This window comes from Astatotilapia calliptera, chromosome 10, assembly GCF_900246225.1.
Source record: "Astatotilapia calliptera chromosome 10, fAstCal1.2, whole genome shotgun sequence".
Lineage (NCBI taxonomy): Eukaryota > Metazoa > Chordata > Actinopteri > Cichliformes > Cichlidae > Astatotilapia > Astatotilapia calliptera.
Window position 1 is genome coordinate 24,467,257 of NC_039311.1, and position 21,671 is coordinate 24,488,927.

General features: G+C 40.2%; 3 protein-coding genes across 6 annotated transcripts; 2 read left to right on the top strand and 1 right to left on the bottom strand.

Annotated features, from left to right (window-relative positions):
* The first annotated feature begins 8,665 nt into the window (after positions 1-8,665).
* Positions 8,666-12,135, top strand: LOC113030449 (15-hydroxyprostaglandin dehydrogenase [NAD(+)]-like). The gene is made up of 7 exons (XM_026181917.1): positions 8,666-8,856; positions 9,518-9,641; positions 10,097-10,203; positions 10,282-10,378; positions 10,524-10,600; positions 11,381-11,538; positions 11,651-12,135. The coding sequence occupies exons 1-7, from the start codon at positions 8,764-8,766 to the stop codon at positions 11,772-11,774; spliced, it is 780 nt and encodes a 259-aa protein (XP_026037702.1). The 5' UTR covers positions 8,666-8,763; the 3' UTR covers positions 11,775-12,135.
* A 3,445-nt stretch (positions 12,136-15,580) lies between these two features.
* On the top strand, positions 15,581-18,134 carry LOC113030446 (uncharacterized). The gene is made up of 3 exons (XM_026181911.1): positions 15,581-15,899; positions 16,009-16,290; positions 16,783-18,134. The coding sequence occupies exons 1-3, from the start codon at positions 15,683-15,685 to the stop codon at positions 17,811-17,813; spliced, it is 1,530 nt and encodes a 509-aa protein (XP_026037696.1). The 5' UTR covers positions 15,581-15,682; the 3' UTR covers positions 17,814-18,134.
* A 62-nt stretch (positions 18,135-18,196) lies between these two features.
* Positions 18,197-21,506, bottom strand: LOC113030447 (uncharacterized). Of its 4 annotated transcripts, none has more exons than XR_003273584.1 (5): positions 21,351-21,506; positions 20,596-20,716; positions 19,793-19,891; positions 18,911-19,094; positions 18,197-18,646 (listed from the first exon to the last, which is right to left on the bottom strand). XR_003273584.1 is itself a non-coding variant. In XM_026181912.1 (3 exons), the coding sequence occupies exons 1-3, from the start codon at positions 19,688-19,690 to the stop codon at positions 18,332-18,334; spliced, it is 846 nt and encodes a 281-aa protein (XP_026037697.1). In that variant the 5' UTR covers positions 19,691-19,779; the 3' UTR covers positions 18,197-18,331. The 4 variants fall into 4 exon arrangements, 1 of the variants encoding a protein (XP_026037697.1); XR_003273583.1 differs by having other exon boundaries at positions 21,127-21,506; XR_003273582.1 differs by having other exon boundaries at positions 20,596-21,506.
* Positions 21,507-21,671: the final 165 nt, after the last annotated feature.

Sequence of the window (21,671 nt, forward strand, 5' to 3'; positions counted from 1 at the left end):
CCAACAGCATTATACATAATTTCACTTTTAATATATGAGCCAAATAATGTGCAATTCCAGTGGCTTTCTCACATCGCATGTCACAGCATTCAAACAACACAACAGTGTCTGAATGACATAAATGCATCTGCACAGCTGGATGCAGCCTGTAATGTTGCTTATTCCACAAATGAAAAGCAATAAAAATTGATGACCAAAGGTTTTAATGTGGGGCACTGGGGCGCTTTGTTTACCATCACAATTATAACACTTGGTGGACACTTTCCCAATTTATCCCATAAAGCACGAGACCTAATGAATGTTGTGCAGCAAACTTGGATGAAATCAGCATCTAAAACAAACAGGAAGTAGCTTACCTAAGGTCATCTAAGACCCCCTGAGACATTAAAATAGAGAGTTTATATTATGAATCTATAAATGAAACGAGGGAGGCAGTGATAATTGAAAAGAAAGGGAGTATGAGGAAAGATCCTCAATTCTTTGAACCATCTCCCTAGGATCATTGGCCTCTGAGAAATAATTTCACCCCAGGCATCTCTTTATCTTTTGTTGTGCAACTCTGGTGTAAACAATGCGACACTTGAAACTGTAATATCTAATCACTGTGTAATTGTAAATGATTGTCTTTGCAGTCATTTTATTATTACACTGACATCATTAATCTCACTTTCTGGTGTCAGGTTTTAACAGTGCAGTTCTGATGCTTTTGTGGTTTTGATTGAAAATAGCACATGACACATCAGCATCAGACCTATGTTGATGATACTTCCTAATCTCTTTCTCTCTCCTCCTCTCTTTTGTCTCTGAAGGGCTACTCAATTCATGACAACAACACAACACACAGCTGAGTAGACATACACAAAATACACAAAATGTGGTAAAAATGTGTGTGACTGATGCTGTCACCGCAGCATCAGTCACCGCACCATCAGTCCTCCTGTCCTCTCTCGCTCTTTGTTCCTGCACATCCTGCTACTACTTAAGACAGAAGTCGTTCGGTTGTTGCCCGAGTGTTGGATTACCATGTTAGTGAAAAGTGACTCTGTTTTGCTCCACACCTACAACTCACCTGTTTTCTCATCTGCACAGAAACCCTGATGTTATCCTGAGAGCCAGTGATCAACGAATGTGTGGAGGTGAAATTTGACTCTGACCTGTCCTCGACCGAACTCTCAACCTCTGGAAATCCTATTTCGATGTGTGCTCTTTTGCATTTTGGGAATGTGTTTTGCTGCTACAGTTCATGTACATTAAGCTGAAAGCAGGAATTTCTGTTGGTATTATAGGCAAATATGTCACATACCCTCATTGGGCACTTTTTTAGGTACACCATGCTTGTACTGGATTGGTCCCTCTTTTTGCCTCCAAAACTGTTTCAGTTCTTTGTGGTATAGATTAATTTGTCAGAGATCACACAGTTGCTACAAATTTCTGCACATTCATCTCCCATTCCAAAAGAGCAACTCTTGTTTTAAAAAGTGCTCTTTTGGATTGAGATCTGGTAACTCTGGATGTTCAAGACACCATTGTGATGATCTGAGGCTTTTGATGACTCGAGGTGGATTATCAGAAGACACAGATACGGTCAGCAACAGTTCTCTAGTAAGCTGTGACATTTAAACATTTTTTAGTTGGTTCTAAGGGCCCCAAGTTTACCAACAAAATATTCCCCATGCCATCACACCACCATGAGCCCGAACTGCTGATACAAGGCAGGATGGATCCATTCTTTCATGTTTTTTGAGTCAAATACTGATCCTACCATCTGAATTTTGCAGCAGAAATCAAGATACATAAGACCAGGCAATATGTTTCCAAGTTGCTATTGTCAAATCCTCTGCAAATAGCCTCAGGTTCCTGTTCTTAGTTGACAGGACTGGTACCCAGTCTGGGCCAGTGGTCTTCTGCTGCTGTTGCTCATCTGCTTCAAGGTTCATTCAGAGATGCTCTTCTGCATACCTTTGTTAATACGAATGGTTATTTAAGTGACCGCTGGCATCAACAAGTCACTCTAATCACCTTTCTTCCTTATTCTGATGCTGTGTGAGCTTCAGCAGGGTCTCTTGATCATGACTGCATGCTTCAAATGCATTGAGTTGCTTCCATGTGATTGGCTGACTACATATTTGCGCTAATGAGTAGTTGAAAACCTGACAAAGTGGCTGGAGAGTGTATTTATTATTGGTCCATGTTTCGTTAGAATTTTAAATTCTGGCTTTTATTATATGTTTGATGATATAAAGTTCGGCTTTTACAAACTTTTAGAGTCTGATGGCTATATTCACGTTATAATGGATGCTATTAGCATTAGCAGTGATCTATCACAGATATACTGATGTTGGCACATACAGTAGTTCTCTGATTAGCATCAGTGAAGAAACATTGTTTTTTTTTTAATTTAACATAACAAAATGCAGAAAAAAATGCAAAAAAGGTTTTTAGGTTTATCGTTTATAAATTTGGCATTGTTTTCGTGGTGAAGTGGATCTGAATGCACGGTTTACAAGTTTCTAAGTAGTTTGTGAAATATATCCCGGACGATAACATACAATGAAGCCATATTTTTCCTTTTGCAATGTAACTCTTAACATGTTGTTCTAAAACATCATGAGAAATATCGAGCAGATATATGAATACTGGAGGTGTTTTTCTCTGAGACACTGGTACTGGCATCTGTCTGAAACATCCAACATGGTTAAATCTCTAACATGTATTTCCACATTGTTAAAAAAGTTACATTAGGAGTAACGCAGTTAGGAGCAGTGACTTAGCTGACTGAAAAGATTGAGGAAGGCACTGACTTTGGAGAATGCTGTGCATAATATAAACTGATCACAGGTCCAGTTCCTTTTCATTATGTTGCTTTCATTCTCAAGTTTTTCCGTCCCCGGGATCAAACCATACATGTCACAATAATGGGGCGATCGTGGCTCAAGAGTTGGCAGTTCGTCTTGTAATCGGAAGGTTCGAGCCCCGGCTCGGACAGTCTCGGTCGTTGTGTCTTTGGGCAAGATACTTCACCCGTTGCCTTCAGTTAGGAGCACTACTGGTGGTAGTCAGAGGGCCTGGTGGCTCCAGTGTCCGGCAGCCTCACCTCTGTCAGTGCGCCCCAGGGCAGCTGTGGCTATAATGCTCCAAATAATGAGAAAGGAGGACTTGAAGCTCTCCCATCTGACTTTGGCCAAGAGCCGGGGTACACTGTGGGCAGGTTGATAGTCTATCAAAAGGCCGACAGGGCAAAAACGCTTGAAACCTTGACACAATGACTGATGACTGATGACATGTGACGACTTCCTTTACAGCAGATGTGATCACCCTGTCGTCAGGGTACGCTGACTCTGAAACTAAAACTTCTAATAACTTAAACTTAAAGCTTTTATTCTGTCATTAAACACTGACCGATTGCTGTGTGTGCTGAAAGGCATCAATGCAAAAAGTGTGTGTGTGACAAACAGCAGAATGGAAGTTTGTCAACAAACCACCACAAGGTCTGTTGTGGAGCTGCTTCTTGACTCAGTGGCTTTTAGGTCATTGTGCAATTGAATGAAGCTGCGTCTCATTTTTAGGGTCACGTAAATACGTGTGAATGACCGAGGAGTGAGGTGTGATCCACTATCTTTTTGGCACACCAACAAAACCCCGCTCTATTAAGTTCCAGCAACCACCACACACCTTCATACCACATAATCTCTGCGCATTTGCACTCAGTCTCCTGTAGATACCGACATACAGACACAGACACACACCGGCAGCCCTGCTCCTCCCCCATCACGGCCTCACACTGTAAACAGGCTCAAATTTTGTTCATTGGCGGCTGCCTATTCTTTGCGGCCGATGACACTGGTGACATGTAAAGCTCTCTGGCATTGTCCAGCTCGCTGGAGCTCTTTAGCAGTGTAATCACCAGTGAAATGGCAATGGGCCACTGGGATGAAAACACAAGTCAGCAGCTGGTCAGCAAATCACAGCTGAAAGCCGTTAAATGGTGGATTTGCCCTGTAAGCAAGACGAGCTCGGGGGCCCTTTGTGGACCCAGTTTGTGAATGCGCAGAGCTGAAAGGATATTTTTCGTAACAGTTAACGGGCATTTTATAACTCGGCCTTTCACACGTCTGACACATCAAGCTGATGAAAATAGTTTTGAGACTGTCTAAGCAGACTTCATGTCAGGGCTAGCAGGGTACTGAAAAGTTTGATTAAGGTGTTCAGACAAGCAGAATTCTTATCAGAGTCGAGTGTATTTATTTTAATTAAAACTTGACACAAGCTGAGCACCTTCTGTACAGATAAAGCACAATTTCCATATATGACTCACAGCCCAGATTTGCTAACTTTACGCTGACAGTGATTGGAAGATGCTGAAGAGAAACACCTTCACTGTCAAATCAATTTTTAAATTTTTTTTATTTAATTATTTAATTTATTTAGTTTAAAAAACAAAATAAAAAAGATTCAGGCAATAAAGGATATGACACTTACACCTCTCGCCAAGGCTCCCGGCAGCAGAGAGACAAAACTGTAATTATCGTCTTGCGGTTGCATGCCTCCAGCAGTGAAGTTGCAGTTTACATCCATTACTGTCCTGACTCATAATATGGTGGAGGCTTAGGAGGAATTTAATACGCGGGCATTAAAGATTAGTGTCACTATTTCAGCATCCCACCAAAGTATGATCGCAAACTCTAAGTATGGTGCTAAATAATAAGCAGAATTATTGCAGTTTTCTTTCAAACATCATGAATCTACAGTGGTGATGAACTTTAACCCTCTTAGATATATTTAATGTCATCACTTAATTTCATGCTATTTCATGTTTACCTGTAAAGTTGAGTTAGATCTCCTTTCAGTCTTAGTGAACATCTGTGCTAAATTCAGTCCAATGGCGTTTATGAATGGGACAGATCTATAGACAACCCCCAAAACATAATGATTCCTGCTACAAGAATGAATATCACAAACAATGTGTGTGCCTGGGGTCTGACGAAAGGCAGGAATGTAATATTGAAAATACAAAAGTGGAGCAATTTTAGCAAAATATGCCCCGTCAGTCTTAAAGTTTGATCTTTACATCAGGTGCTGGTCTCATGATTGTTGTTTCTTACAGTTCAGCCAATAAAGCAGACCCTATCAAAAAAAGAAATAGAAGGAGAAAAAGTAATCTTTAAAGCACTGGATAAGTATAAAACTCCATCCATCCATCCATCCATCTTCATCCGCTTTGTCCGGGGCCGGGTCGCGGGGGCAGCAGCCTAAGCAAAGTATAAAACTCATGTTTTATAATTTCTGTGAACGGTAGAAGTTAGGAGTCTGAATGTCGAAGCAACTGATATCTTCCATGTGTTTATGGTTACAAAAAACTGACGAAATGACTTCACTGAAACAGGCAATCAATCACCATGAGGCCACCGCTGCTATCAACTCTCTGCTCCACCTAGTGGCAGGTCAGGACCAGAGCTCTGCAAACCTCTCCACACCAAAATGAGACATGCTGCATTATGATGTACAGCGGTGTCATAAATTTATATATTTATCATGGGCATGAATGTCATGGTAATTTTGATCTTTTAATGATTTCCAGCGTGGAATTAGTTTACAGTTTTAATTACTTTAAAAAACAAGAACTGGGTGCACAAGTTTGAATTTATTTTGTGTGTTTTCCTCATCCACACAGGTTAAAAAGTATATATACAGAAATCTGTACATACACTCCCACTAATATATTGTTAAATGTCCCTTAGAGGATAAATACCACTAATGTTCCTTGGCTGAATAGCTTCTTGACCAGATGCTTTTAGTGGCCATCAACACGCTGCTGGCATAACTCTGGCTGGATATTTGACCACTTTTATTGGCAGATTATCAGAGTTAATTTAAAAAGTCTTGGCTTCCTGGCACAGATTCGACTTTTAAGTATATTAAAGAATTTTCATTCCAGAATCTTGATGTTAGCCTTCTTTATCTGTTCAAATCCAGTTTTGATGTGCGTTTGGGACCATCGTCCTGTTGGAGCACCCAGATGTGTTCAAGCTTCAACCATCTAGCTGTTCATCTGAGGTGACGTTGAAGAATTTGGAGGTAGTTCTCCTTCTTCACAATACCACCCACTTTGTATAGTGTACCAGAACAACTGGCAGCAAAATAGCCCCAGAGCATGACGCTGCCACCACCATTAATAAAAAGACAAAAAATGAGGTGCTGGCTCTGATGCATATCAACAGATGCTCCTCAGTAGGGCGAAGAAATTCAATAAAAAAAGAGAAATTCTTTTAATTGCTTTACCTTTAACAGAGTGCCTCAGCTACCAGCATGACCCTTGACAGTTGGCATAGTTTTACAAGTTTTGAAAGCCTCACCTTTACTCCACATTTGGCTCGTCTACGTGGGCAGCTGCAAATTCCAGTCGAGCTTGATGGTGCCAGTTGAGCAGGGACTTCTTCATCAGTGATGTGAGATCTACTTCAGTGTGGAGAGTGATGCTGGTATTCCAGCTGTTTCCAATTCCAGGCTTGATCTTTCTACATGGTTTCTTTTAAAAACTCCTTTTTGCATAAAATGATTGAAAACCAGAAGCATTTCATTCGAACATTTTAGAATATCTATCATAGATATATGAAACAGAGCCGTGACAAAAGTATTCTTATATAATGGGGTCATTAATGGCATCACTAGTTCACTTAAATTCCTAAAAAAGCACATACCTCACTGACACAAGGATGCAGACTATCCGCGCTGTAAAAACTGCTTTCTTTGAGCTGCTGTTCAGTTCAGGACGGCTGTTGAGTCACATCGCATTAATACTTGAGGTTCCCACCCTGCCCTAACAGCAATTATGTGTGTTGCTGGAGCTGCAAAAACAAAAGTGATGCAGTTCATAAAACTGTATCGGCTACTGACCTTCTTGCTTAATGGACTGAACGAAAAAGAGAAAATATTTCAAGGGCTAAGCATCATCATCGTTATCTGCATCAAGTATGAGCAATGCGCCGCTTCTGTTGCAATACTTTCTGTACATTTGCAGCGGTTGTGACAGAAATATTTTGCCAGAAGCCCACACAATGAGTTCTACAGTTATAATCAACTTGCACAGTCTTGCCGTGTACGTTTATGCTCAAAACCCTTTAAGCAATATGTGTCCTGAGCACGCGCGCACACACACACACACACACACACGCACACAGCTCAGTATCTGGCTCAGTATTTATAAGTATGACTAATACACTGTATATGCATACTATCATGCGTGCTTAAACCTGCTTTCTCTGCCTGGCACTGAATAAAACTAATCAGACAGCTTCTTGACCTTTGATGACAATAACCACTCCTGTGTCTCCTGCAGAGCAGCAGAGCAGCAGTAAATGCAATAAAAAGCAGCTAAATTAGCAAGAAAGCATCCTGCTTCATTGACCATTACGCCTAAAAATCTAATCAGTGACTCATTGTGACTCCTCATAATAAGTTCTGTTTGTAGTGGAATGTTTTTCCAGACCCCTACAGACTGCATACCAGATGCTTTCCCGTGCAGTTTGTTCCACACTTGTTCATATTAAGGAGCTTTAACATCAGTGTTAGCTCAGAGTGCTGCTGCTCTTGCTTCACTGCACTGACTTAGTATCAGATTTGGGATTGAATTTAACTTCATGCTTTCTCAGGCCCCACAAAGAGTCTCAGGCTTTCAGCCTATGACCTGCTAGAAGCTAACTTTGGGATAACCGGGCTTTAGTTGTGCTGGAACCTCTGTTAATGGATCTGTTTGACTCATCAGCATTTCTTTTATTAAATGCTTCATTAATGCTTAAATATTAAAGTCAGCATATGGAGTATTTGAGCCAGCCAGTGGAGTGTCATATCGGTCGAGTGGGCTCAGCTATCTGGACCAGCTGATAGCACTGCTGCTCAAACTCCTTCCTAAAAGAAACTTTAGGCTGTTTATTTGAATGCAATCCTCATAAATGCATGTGGCTAATTGGATTTGCCACTTGAAGGCCTCAGAAAAAAACACTTACAATGTGATTTAAAACAACAACAACTTTACATTGGGCTACTCTCCTTGAATTTAAAAACAAACAAACAAACAAACAAACAAACCATTAGGTAAAAGCAGAAAAAAGCTGAAAATCAGGTGTTTTTGACATTCTCTTTCACTTTTCTGACAGTAGATCAGAGACACTGGCCACAAAGTTGCACAGCTCCATACCTCCATCTGCTGGCCACATGCAGCTCCACTAATGGCTGTGGGGATTAAGAGATTTATGACCGTCAGGTCAAAATAGATTTCAAACATTTCCAAAGTATTTCATTAGTCAAACTGAAGAGTGACTTATCGTGACGGATTTAGCCCAAAACATTTAACTTATTTGTGTTGCCTGTATCAAAGACATCGTACTAAGTTAGACTGTTTCCACTTCAGTAAACAAACAAATCAAATAAATGAGGGCAAATGATGTTTGTTTGTTTTCTTCTTCTTTGTGTTTAACGGCGGTTGGCAACCAACGTAAAGGAGCATTATCGCCTCCTACTGTTCCGGAGTATGGGTCAGACACAAATGATGTTTTATTGAGTTGGGCCAAGTTTCAGTCAGCAGAGCCACACCTCCTACAGGTGCACTCACTCACTCTGATTGCCTCTCCCTGTATTCGAACCAGCTGGAAATTGTATGGCTTCCTGATGACCAGCAACATATAAAAACACATAACTTCTCTCTGCTTAACATTTTCTCATTTCCTTGCAAATCTACTCTAGGTCTTTTCTTGTGAAAGAGCTGAAATGGCTCTCAATGGTAAAACTGCAGTAGTGACCGGAGCTGCGATGGGAATAGGAAGATCAATAGCTGAACTTCTTCTGCAAAATGGTGCCAAGGTAGTGTTTGAGATCAGATATTCTTGTGCTTCACATTTTGAAGTGCTGAGGTTGAATACTCTTTTTTTCCTGCAATAAATGAGTAAATTTGTGGTGATGAATATGAGCATGTAACTGCGAGAGTAGATAAGTTTGTTAGTTTTACTAGTCATAGGTGAGTAAAATCAAATACTCTAAGTAGACTACTGCATGGCCTATTTAGAGTTAGAAAGCGGATACAGGTTAAGTCAGCATGAATGAGTTTGATTTGAACTGCATCCTTTTATTAAGCTGTCTTCAGTTTGTCCCCCCTGGTCTGAAGTTGGTTGCCCACCAAATTACTGTATTTGTGGTGTTGGAAGGTGGATGTTGGAGGGGAAACTTGCTATCCATTTAATAGCATTTATTATAGCTCTTTCACTAAAAATGGTAACACTTATGCTTTTTAAACTCTAAGCAATGAAATGTAACTTATTTTTTGGGTTGTATTTGCAAGAATGGAATGCAAGGAAGACTCTATCTGATGAAATTTTCATCCTCACTGAGGAGGGATGGAAAAGGAACAGGTTCCTGACCTCTTTTAGTGTCTGTGGCTAAAACCCTTCATGGGGGTAAATCATAACATTTCACTGCAGGATGTGACCAAAAACAAAATGCTTAATGTGTTGTCCTGCACATATAGGTGGCCATCCTGGACATGAATGAAACTGCAGGACAGAGTTTAGTTGAAACCCTGAACAAAGAGCACGGACCAGACCGAGCCCTGTTCCTGCTGTGCAACGTAGAGTCAGAAGAGGAGATCAAAGGTAACATGCATACACAACAAAATGTAAATGGTGGCGGCAAAGGCGTGTGTGTGTTCTGCTTTCCTTCAAATACTTGTAGATTTAGTTTGTTCCAGTCAGTGAATTTTTCTCGAACTCACCAGCTTGAGTCACAGTATGAGCAGTTATCAGCAGCTGGAGCTCCAGACCATGAGAAATTACTTGCTCTTCATGTGGGAGTCAATGAGCCATCAGAACTTTACCAGAGCACAGGGGTTTTGCTAATGTAGATGCTGCTAATAAAGCTGATCAGATTCTGGAGGTAGTTGTAGTTGGCATGCTTCTGTAGTCAGCTTAAAGTTGCTTCATGAATTGGGAATGCTGCAACAGTTCTTGTAGTTCCCAATAAACAGCTAGAGATGAATTTGTCTTTTTATTGTTGGCTTGAATTTTGTCACTTGGTTTTGAAAGGACTGTTATTCCTGTGGTGTCTCAAGCTGCCTTTCAGAAAACTGTAGAAACCTTTGGTGGAATTGACATCCTGGTCAACAATGCTGGCATCTTCAATGAGATAACGTGGGAGAAGACTATTGGCATCAACCTTGTAAGAAACACTCACATTGAGCTACTCAAAATCAGATATGCAAGAGATTGCAAGTGTCATGGATGCCTTTTGTTGTAGGGTGGCTGTATTAGGGGGTCTTACCTGGTTATCGAGCACATGAACAAGCTGACTGGGGGTCGTGGAGGGGTCATCATCAATGTGGCATCCATGGCAGGTAAACTTATGTATTTGCGTCTAAACAGACCATTTCATGCATGGTAGTCACTTCATTTGAAATGATGAACAGCCTGAACTATCAGGACTACTTTGACTGCTAAAGGAAAACTTGAGTTGAACTTGAACTGCAACCCATCCAACAGGTATTGGCCTTCTGTCTTGCTGCCCTGTGTATACAGCCACCAAGCATGCAGTGGTTGGGTTTACTCGAGCATTTGCGGTAAGGAAACTGACACAATTTCAGGAAAAATCAGTTTCAATTTGTTTGTACTGTCTGGAGAGTCAATGTAAGCTGCATGTTGGGCTTAGTGGCTACTAGGGCAACTGTGCTACTGCTATAACTTGCATGTTCAACTGCTCATTAACACATTGTCTAATCAGCCAGTAAAAGTCAATTGGGTCAATATGACTTGAGGCTCAAAGAGACATCAAAAGAAATATGATTGAAGTGATTTTAAACAAGGCATGGTGGGTCTGAGTACTTCAGAAACTGATCTACTAGGATTTTTCCAGCACACTTTAGGGTTTACATAAAATGGTCTGGAAAGAAATCAGCGAGCATCAGTTGTGAGCGTAATGCTAGGTCAGAATGACCAGACTAACACGATGGCAACAGTAATTCCACCAAGCACTTATTGCAACAAAGGTATGCACAAGGGAATGGACTGCACCATACACTGAAGCGCATGGTATTGAAGAACTGAAAACTGAAACTAGAAATTGCATGGATCATCCTGCTTTGTAACGTCAGTTCATCCTGCAGGTGGAATAACAGGGTGGAGGATATCCTGACACACATGATTACTGTTGCTATTCATGTCATGCCTCTGACCAGTGTGGCAATCATCTGATGGTTGCTGCTAGCAGGAGAACATGCAGGTCACAAAGCTCAGTTTCTCTTCGGTGTTCGAGTGGACTCGATCACCATCTTTCTCCTGTGACCATTTTTCAGCCCCTTATTGAATCGAGAGCTACACAAAATGTAAAACTTTCTTACTAGGCTGCCTCAGTTGCATCAGGCTATGGTATACGGATGAATGCCCTCTGCCCAGGATTCGTTAAAACGGACCTCTTCTCCTCTATCAAGTCCAAACTGGGACAATTCTCCAACTTGGCAGGTGCCAACCAGGAACTGATAGAAAAACTTGGCGTGTTAACGTGAGTCTAAAATTGTACAAAGCCTTAAAATGTCTGTGCACATGGCATTATGTTTTTAAAAGTATTTTGCAGTGGAAATGAATATTCATGGTAACTGTATCTCTTGATGCAGGCTTGCAGAAGTCGTCGAGGGCTTCCTTGAGCTCGTGACAGATGAGACCAAAAATGGAGAAGCTCTCCTAGTTCTCCCAAAAGAGAAGAAATATGCAACTTTTTCAGCATCACCCACTGATTAACTCATGACAATATTTCAAGTCTTTCAGGCAAGAGTTTCAACTTCTGTACAATGTATGAAATGTACTGCAATAACAGATTAAAATATAAAATCTGTGTGGGTGTTTGATCTGCAACATCCTGCCACTGGCAAATTTCAGTCTTGTTATTGCACAAGACTGACACTTAAACCATTTGACTGTAGGAGCTGCTGAACTTGTGTCACAACACACCGCAAAGATGTAGTGTCACCTGTATCTAGCTCCCCCTAGTGTAACTTTTTTCTTCCCCTATTTAAACAAACGCACGCCTGACAGGGACGTAGTCAGTCACTGTACCGGCGTAGAATAAACTAATATATCTGAACAGAAATCAACTTCCTCTGCCAATACCCGAAATGACAAACCACAAGGGAAAATGCATTGTCACTGCAAAATATCACACCATATGTTTGAAGGCACTGCAGTCAGATCTCACATAGATACACATGGGTCTCTGTATTAAGAATTAGTTATCACCCACAGTCAGCTGTGAAAGGGAAGTCACCAAAACAAAGATGTGTTTTTAAAAAAAAAAGGGGAAGCTAGTCTGCACTCACAAGAAGTATGTCTAGACAATGGTTTTATCTAAAAGGTTACACGGCAAGGTGGACTAATGTGATTAAAGGCTACGAATGAAATGAGAAAGGACTGAAAGAAGCAGTCACAAAATCAGAGTATTTGATCAAAAACCAGCACAATGTGGAGCCCCCGAGCCTTCATACAATTGGTATTAAATGCGCAAGAGCCTAAAACAAAGATGTACTTAAACACTTGCTATTACTAATAGTACAAAAGTTTCAAAGGAAGAGTATACATTAATCATTCATGTCACATTGTTGCTCGGCAGATTTATCCATAAGAACACTTCATATTTGTAGATTTATGTTTAAAAATCAGTGAGTTACTAAGTAATTAAAGCTTTTTGATGGTATTGAGAACTTTGTCTTTCAGCTGCTTCCTTAAGGGGTCGGCTTAAGAAGTACTCTGTACCACTAATACTACAGCTTTAATTACTTAGTATATCGCTGATTTTAAAATGGTGTGTCACGATTTGAGACAAATTATCAATTTAGAAATTCAGAACACATATTTTTATTTTCTAGTTAATGCAACAAAACAGGTTTCAGGTTTTCATGTACTTTGAAACTGCAGTTTCTTGTAAATGTGCCCGTCTCGGAATCAACTTTCTTTTGTTTAAATGTGTTACAGGCTTAAAATCAAACAGATGTGGCACTTACCAGAAAACATTTATCACAATGCATGTTTGAGGTATATATATATATATATATATATATATATATATATATATATATATATATATATATATATATATATATATATATATATTTTTTTTTTTTTATTCCAAAAAGTTTATTTAACACAATTATATGGGCTACATATTAACTTAACGGATATATATTTAAAAAAAAAAAATCGATACTATCAGGTTAGTACCAATCAGACACCAGCGTTGGCATCGATACTATTGATATTTGGATCAATCTGCTCATGTTTACTCCTTGTTTGTAAGTGGTTACTGCAGTGGATGGATGTGCAACACTCAAAATATACTTACATTTAATTGTCTCCTGGGAGTGCAATGACACAAGGCACAGTATTCTGGTAACATGACTAATCACTGGCCCTATCCATGTGTATTATCCAGTTATATTGGGGGTGGTAAAATTAACAGTACTCCTCTCCAGGGACTGTGATGCTGGAGCAGTCATTTCAGGGAAATTGGTGTCACCCATGACCCCCCTCTGAGCACACCCCTATGATGGAGTTTTAGGCCTACATTAAAATAAATACATTAATTAATAAAAAAAAATAAAATTATTAATCATTTTGAGAATAAAGTTGAAAATCTATTTTGAGAAAATCGACTGATTAGTTTTTTGTTTCAAGACAAACTGCTATGGTAGGTATATCCACCGACTTAGTGAACTTGTACTTCAGAATCGGTTTTAGTAACAAGGAAATAAATGGTTTCTCTCTTAGCACCTTTTTTTTTTTCTCTCTCTCTTTTAGCACATTAACACAGTGTGGTGAGCTGTATAAGGACATTGAAAAGATGGTGCGGAAAGCTGCATCTGGTCAAACGGAAAAAAAACACAAACTCCAAAGCGTGGATTTGTACAAAATGAAATGGCGCGTAGTGAACAGAGCCAAGGTTATCGGGGATGTATCACAGGACAGCTGATCAGTTTGTTTAATTCAGTCATCTATACGAGGCGTTTTGTAGAGGATACAGCCGCTTAGAATTACGACTTTATTCTTGAAATTTTGACTTTAGTCTCAAACAGAGATGGGCAGTAATGCGTTACTTGTAATCCGATTACTTTATCAAGTAATGAGTAAAGTAAGGGATTACTATTGCAAAAGGTAATTAGATTACTGTTGCTTTCCCATAAGCACGCTGCGTTACTACGTTACTAAAACGGTGATTTTTTTTTTTTTTTTTTTTTTTTTTTTTTTTGGCCAGAGAGTCTCATAACAATGACGTAAACGAGTACGACTTTCGTGGCAACAGCTGTGTGCAGATCAACAATGGATACTAGTGCGAGAGAGAGTATGAGCGTGTAGCGTTTAAAGCGTGGAAGTACTGACCTTACTTTGAGTTTGATTCCATAAAAAGTGACAAAAACATTAGCGTCTGCTGCTCACTGCGTGGGAAGAAAACTTCTTTTTACAGCAAAAAACCCCCCTAAACTTCCGAGCAAGCACCAAATATGCTGCCACTGGAATGTGAAACTGCCATATCCTTACACTGACCGCTGCGACATACCTGCACCAGGGCAAACCGCCGCCTGCCCCACTCCTGCTATACAGGTGAAAATAGAGCAACAGGACCGCTTTGATTTTATTTATTTTCTGCTGTGTTTTACGTGCATCTATTTGAAAGAGTGAGTGTAAACACAAAAAAATATTTTATTTTATATGCTGCAATATGCAGAAAATAGGTTTAAATGTTAAACAAATTTCTTCCAGTCAGAGAATGTTGCATATAATTTAATCTTTGCTTGATGCATAAAGTTAAAAGATTAAAACTAATAAAACAAGTTTTAAAAAGAGACTTTTTCATTTGATTACATTTTATATGATGGATTATGCAGAAAAAGTCGAATTGGGTTGAAAGTTCTATTGCTTTATTACCTATTTAGGGTGTAATTTATGTTTTAAAAGGTAATCAGTAACTAATTACTTTCAAATAAGTAAAGTAACAGAATTACTTTTTTCAGGAAGTAATCAATAACCAATTACTGATTACTTCCTGAAAAAGTAATCCTGTTTACTGATTACTTATTTTTGAAAGTAATTAGTTACTGATTACCTTCAAGTAACTTGACCAACATTGGTCTCAAAATGGTCAGTAATATTTGTTTTTCTTAATGTGGCCCTAATACCCCTTCAAGCATTATGAAGCCATACAGTACTTAAAATATACTTCCATTAAATTGTCTCCTGAGAGTGTAATGACACCACGCACAGTGGTCTGGTAACATGACTAATCACTGGTTTTATCCAGTGGCATTGGGGGTTGTAAAATAACTGTACTCTCCAGTAAAACCCCGACCCCCCTCTCGTTACGCCCCTGCTGCACGCACCATCGAAAAATGACCGCGAGAAGAGTTTTTGCACAGTTGGGATGAATAGGCTGGTCGTTAACTGTGCAGTTACCAGTTACTCACTCTGACCGCCTCCAGTCTCTCACTCGACCTCCGCACGGTTGCCACACGTTTGAAGCCCCGCGCGTCTTCCTGGTGGGCGGCGACAGATGGGCTAGGTTTCATTTGACGTAGACGTGACGTCGACGTAAAGCGCGAAATTTGACTGGCGGTCGGAAGTGAAAAAGATAAGCGCAAAATCACAGACAGACAGTACGCAAAATGCCTATGTCCTGTTGTGTTTACGGATGCTCCAGTAGGTCGACCAGAGAAACTGATAAACGGTATTTTAGGGTACCAAAAACAGCCCAACGAAGAGGAGAAAAATGGAAAATTCTAACCGAAAAACGTAGGAAAAAATGGATTTTAAATTTACGTTTACAGTCGGGAGGAGCAGAGTCTGCCAATGCCCGTGTCTGCAGCGACCACTTCGTCAGAGGTAATGTTATGTTTGCAAACGAACTTATTAGCATTAGGTTGTCGTTAAATTCTCGTTTACTTAGTGCTTTTAAGTTAGTAGTCTAATATTGACTTGATTGGGACTATAGGCTGCCCAAGTGCTTTGGATGACGAAGAGTCGGAGGACTGGGCTCCGACGGTCAATCTCGGCTACGAACGAAAACCCAGATCAGAATCAGTTCTCAAACGAGAGAAAAGAATGAAGCTTAAGGCAGAACAGCATCGATGTGCAGAGGCGATTTTGGATATGCAACAGACGGCTGAGAGCCCGGATTTGAGCCTAGTGACAGTGGAGAACCCCGAACTGCAGCTTCCAGCTGAGAATCCACAACCAGAAGACTTCAGTGTGAATGAGACATTCACTTATCCAGGTAAGATATTGTGCTGAGATGTAAAACAAACAAGAATCATGTCAAAGAGAAAAAGATGCCATTATCTGTAATGATTATGGTCCAAGTTACATATTACATGTTTGTGATTTTTTAATCACAGAGTAAATCCATACCATTTTATTTCGAAAAAAAGAAAAAGTGGCACTTATTACCGTCAGGCACACACCACAGGTTTTTGTACACTGCTATGGTTCTTATATTGCCAGATTCCAGACAGTCTCCTTTCACAGATAAGTAAAGATATCCGTAATGTAAGGTTTCTGTGGTGAGAAACATATAAATATATTTTTTGTTTAGACGCAACATGTTTTTTTGTTGATTAAAAAAAATAATTACATTAAATTAACATAGTGAATTAAACACATTACACCAGATTCTAATAGCCCACTAAAAAACTCCTACAGTGAAAATGAGTAAAAATTGAGGTTGCCTCTATTATGCTGATTATGCTCCCCCACTGTTATATTGCAGGCTGTGCGGATGCTGGATGCCAGACAGAGCTGACGATGGATGACATCGAGAAGATGGAGGATGTTTTGAGACAGAACACAGCAGAGCTGGTTGATCTTCGGAGCAAGGCTCTGGACACACAGTTCAGCCAGGAGGCTTTTGAAAAAAATGAAGACAAGACAAAGTTCTACACAGGGCTCCCCAACTTCTTAGTTTTAATTCAGATTTTTGAACTGTGCGAGCCCTATATCACCTCGGGACCTATGTCTTTGTTGTCCAAATTTGAACAATTCATACTAGTTTTGCTGAGGCTGAGACTAAATCTGCCCCTGAAAGATTTAGCTTTCAGGTTCAATATTTCTCTGTCCACTGCTTCTAGAGTTTGGCATAAAGTAATTGACATACTTCATAAAAGGTTAGAGTTCCTAATTGAGTGGCCAGAGCGACATGTTCTTCAAGCTACGATGCCACTGAGTTTCAGACAGGCATTTGGATGTAAAGTGGCTGTGATTGTTGATTGCTTTGAAGTCTTTATTGAGAGACCATCTAATCTTCTTGCACAAGCTCAAACTTGGTCCAACTACAAGCACCATCACACTGTAAAATTTTTGATTGGTGTTGCCCCCCAAGGCTACGTCACTTACATATCTTCTGCCTGGGGAGGGAGAGTTAGCGATAAGCAGATCACAATAGAGAGTGGCCTCCTAAAGAACTTGTTACCTGGAGATATTGTCCTTGCAGATCGTGGGTTCAATATTGGCGATAATGTGGGGTTTTACTGTGCTTCACTACAGACACCGGCATTCACTAAAGGGAGAAAACAGCTGTCAGCCTATGAAGTGGCAGAGACAAGGAAAATAGCCAATTTGCATATCCATGTTGAGCGAGTCATAGGTTTAGTCAGGAGGAAATATCAAATTCTGCAGAGCAGGGCTATGCCAATAGAGAACATGTCCACAAAGCCAGGTGAGACACATGCATTGATCGACAAGATTGGGGTAATTTGTTGTGCCTTATCAAATCTCTCCGAGTCTGTTGTCCCACTGGAGTAAGGGGGGTGGGTGGTAATCAATCAGTTAAAAAAAATTAAATGTCTTGTCACTGTCACGGCTCACAGAAGGGGGTGGAGAGGAAGAGTAGTGTCCAGTATCTGCTGCTTGGCTCTGGTGATAAGTAGAACAGGGTAGAGTAATAGTAGTACCTAAGTCCTGACTCCTGATTAGTCTGTAAATGTTTTCAAATGAAATATTTTTCTCCAACTGTCATATTGTGCTGGCAGTTTGTACAGTATTATACTGTGAGATGGATTGCAATCTATTTTGTTTATTTGTTTAAAAGTCTAATCTTGTAAATAAACCACCAATGTATTATTATGCTGCCTCAATAGCATTTAATCATTGTGTAGTGTTACACAACACTTAAATGACACAATTAAATGTACAATAAAATTAAATGACAATTTGTGCTCTAATGCTACGTCAGAGCAAATACAATAGCCAGAACTCATAATGACTACCATCAGGTCATAACAATATTCAAAATGTCATTATGTTGTCGTCCTTTTATCACATTACACATGTATGTTTGTAACTTGCTGTCCCAGTATTTCTGGGAGTATACTGTTTCTAAAAAAACACTCAACTTTAGGAATCGCATCATCCCAAAACTCAAGGTCAGGCAAAATCCTTTCAACAAATATGTCATTGCGGTTCCACACAACAAAGTCACAGTACTCTGCATTTGCAATGTGAAGCTGTGCCTGAATTTGGTAATAGTAGTCATGAGTTGGGTCCAGTGTGACATTATCCCCGTCACTGATGAGGCAGAAGCCCTTCTCCCCAGCACGCATGCGCAGGTTGACCGCATCTTTCTGAGAGTGTGGGCACTAAAATCACAGTGATGAGAACAACAATCAAGATTTATCTGATGAAACAGTGAAGAAGCAAAGATGATGGGTGTGGTCTGTGTTATCATAATCTCTCATTGCCCAAAACAAATGTCTATTTGACACAGACAATAAAGCCTCATCTTATCTTAATTGAACAATAGATTAGAAATTAGAAAAGGTATTTCCTGCATTTTTACTCAGTTCACTGATTCTTATGGAAAGATGTCACACCTATGGCCTTGACTACAACAGAGTCAATACCTTAATCTCGCAGATGCCAGTTCCATGACAGTCACAAGTGACTATCCCATCAGGGGAGGACCCCATGTATGGCCACTTGGGGTTCAGCCAGAGACCGCTGTCCATACATGAGATGCCTGCATGCTCCTGGCTCATAAGCTTCTCATATGCTCCTCTGGCTTGTGCTTCATGTTTGCATCCATAACTATAAACAGTACACATGCCAAACATGAAAAGGAAATTATTACTTAGTATTGGATGTGTAAAACAGTAAAGTGATGTATTATACAATATGCCATTACCCTAAACTATACTTAGTTCTTACCCTGTATAACCCTAGCCGTATAAGCCTATAACTAACCTCCATCTTCATAACACTTTTTTAGTTACAGTTATGGACAGTTTCATACCCCAAATCTTAACTCTGCCTTACCCTACATCAAACCCTAAATACCTTGTAGCAGCTGTGGTGAACCTATATGCCTCTGGATAGCATATGGCCTTGATCAAGCTCTTTGATGGTTGCTGGGGGTTGGTCTTAAGAACTTGTTTCAGCTTAGAGGCAGTTACGCGTCCAGCTCTTTGCCTAAACCAAATACTGCTTGCACTCTGACTTCGAGTCGCCCTCTCTACAGCCTGGACTTGGGACAGGGTGAGCTCTTCAAGCTGGAAGTCCAGGCATAGCTCTTCAAGGTCTTTGGGGGGGAGCTGCAGTGTCTCTGGTGTTCTGTACTCAGGCACAGTTTTAGGAAGCATGCTAGACTGGGGGACAAATTCTTTGTGGTAAGGTTCCCTAGACATCAGTGCTGCACTCCTTGGACAGTTTTTGCTTAAACTCTCAAAAAACCTACAGTATGTCTCTGAATCTCTCTGCACTCTTGGGCATGAAAGTGATTTCCCAACCTTTTGTGTACTTGTGCAGCCATCAATGGAACACTCAAGCTTTCGTTTTTTTGACTTTGCTGAAGAGAAGTCAATCAGAGTTACTGGGCAAGCAGGAATCTGGAAAAATTAAGCCAAAGAAGATCATTAAAATTTAAAAAGCTCTTTTCCAAAACGCTATATATTCGTTTCCAAAAATATTCGAAATTGAACAGTGATGGCAGTGGAGTGAGTATGTGTGTTTTAGGCTGGGTATAGTGGTTGGTTGGCAGTGAAGTGTGTGTGTGTATGTTGGGTGGGGATGGAGGTGCCATGTGCTGGGTATAAAAGGAGTGGAAAGTAAGCAGTTCCATGTTGATGAAAATGTGGTGTGAGGAGTTGTGAGTATTGAGGAATGCATGAGAAATGTGAATATATAAAGTGCTGCAGTCAGGTGTGTGTGTGCGCAGAAAACAAGTGCTAGGGTGTTGAGGCATGCATGAGAAGGGTGTGATATACAGTATACGGTTCTGCAGTCATGGTTATGTTAGTCATGAAAAAGGAAATGGCTTTTAAATGCTGTTATAGCGTTTTGGAATAGAACTCTTCATTTATTAAAGTACTGCCTTTTGTCTGACCCCTCACCTGCAACCTGCCCGGCTTGATTAGATCTACCTTGATTAGATCTAGCTTGAAGCCCCCGCCGGTATAGCCTAAAGGGTCATTGAGGCACTCAAGCTTCCCCACCACGACAAGGTAGCAGTATAGGGGAAGATATTTTATCCTACTGTCACATGAAGTCCCAATATAACATTCTTTATCCTACATTTTGCTTTTTGGCTTACCTTTTTAACATGAGATGACATCAGCCACTTGCACTGCTCTGATGTGCATGTCGCTCTCATTTTCACCCCAGCTTCAACTGCAAAAAGAACAGCTCCAACGTGCGAGCATGATTCTGATAGTCTGGAAATAGAGCACATAATCTTTTTAACATGAAATGCAATATTTACAGTACATTTTGATGATGCATAGCTTACTAATACTAATGTGCAATGGCACTTTATTTGAAGTAACATGTTTATTCATTAACTCTTTCTCAACAGCCTATAGAGAAATCATTATCTAGGTGATGACATGACTGAATAGTTCTACCCTCTATCTGAAAAATGCATCTGAGTGTCATGAGGGATCTAAGGCAATCACACAAATTCTTAGCTGATGAATTCTTAGCTAAAAGAAAACACTCTCTCCCCACTACTACTGAAGTACACCTGCAAAATGCTAGCAGTGCCCTATGCGTATATGTGTGTGTGTGTGTGTGTGTATGTGTGTGTTCTCATTGCAATAACATCCTACTTAATTAGGCTACTAACCCTGCCATACAATTGCAATGAGCTGCAATCACTTCTCCATCCTCCTTTGCAATTACCCAAGTCTTCAGAGGTGTCTCGTTAGACCGCTGAGAATGGTTTACCTTGAAACAAACAACTGTCACTCTAACGAAGTCCTGAGGATGTGGCATGTTTGTTGACGTTAAAGCCGCTACCGCTAACTGTTAGCGTGTTTAAGATAAAGCAATATAAGAACAAACACTCACCCTTGCAAACACCAAACTGTATCCATCACGGAGACGTTTTGTTCAAAGGTTGTGGACCCACCCGCTGACAAAAAAATTGTACGCCTCCAGACTCTTGAAAGCTTTCATTTGCTGCCTAGTGTAGTAAGAAGTCTGGAGGACCAAGTAGTTGGTGATATCCACAGCCTCGATAGTAGGTAAATCCTTTACTTCTGTGGTGTATTCGGACATTTTCAAAGAATACGGATCACGTCCGATATATATTTTTTAACTATCTGTTTATATCTCTCCCGAGAAACGGGGTCTAAAGTTGCACAATAGCTGCTCTCCTGACTCTCCACA

What these genes read in the sequence shown, in the direction of transcription:
- LOC113030447 (XM_026181912.1), bottom strand. Translation starts at nt 19,690, where the DNA reads ATGTCTAGGGAACCTTACCACAAAGAATTTGTCCCCCAGTCTAGCATG. An exon ending in TTCACCACAGCTGCTACAAG is followed by an intron (nt 19,095 to 19,343) that starts GTATTTAGGGTT and finishes TACTGTTTATAG; the next exon opens with TTATGGATGCAAACATGAAG. An exon ending in CTGGCATCTGCGAGATTAAG is followed by an intron (nt 18,647 to 18,910) that starts GTATTGACTCTG and finishes CTGTGATTTTAG; the next exon opens with TGCCCACACTCTCAGAAAGA.
- LOC113030449 (XM_026181917.1), top strand. Translation starts at nt 8,764, where the DNA reads ATGGCTCTCAATGGTAAAACTGCAGTAGTGACCGGAGCTGCGATGGGA. An exon ending in GTCAGAAGAGGAGATCAAAG is followed by an intron (nt 9,642 to 10,096) that starts GTAACATGCATA and finishes TGGTGTCTCAAG; the next exon opens with CTGCCTTTCAGAAAACTGTA. An exon ending in CAATGTGGCATCCATGGCAG is followed by an intron (nt 10,379 to 10,523) that starts GTAAACTTATGT and finishes CCCATCCAACAG; the next exon opens with GTATTGGCCTTCTGTCTTGC.
- LOC113030446 (XM_026181911.1), top strand. Translation starts at nt 15,683, where the DNA reads ATGCCTATGTCCTGTTGTGTTTACGGATGCTCCAGTAGGTCGACCAGA. An exon ending in CAGCGACCACTTCGTCAGAG is followed by an intron (nt 15,900 to 16,008) that starts GTAATGTTATGT and finishes TTGGGACTATAG; the next exon opens with GCTGCCCAAGTGCTTTGGAT. An exon ending in TGAGACATTCACTTATCCAG is followed by an intron (nt 16,291 to 16,782) that starts GTAAGATATTGT and finishes GTTATATTGCAG; the next exon opens with GCTGTGCGGATGCTGGATGC.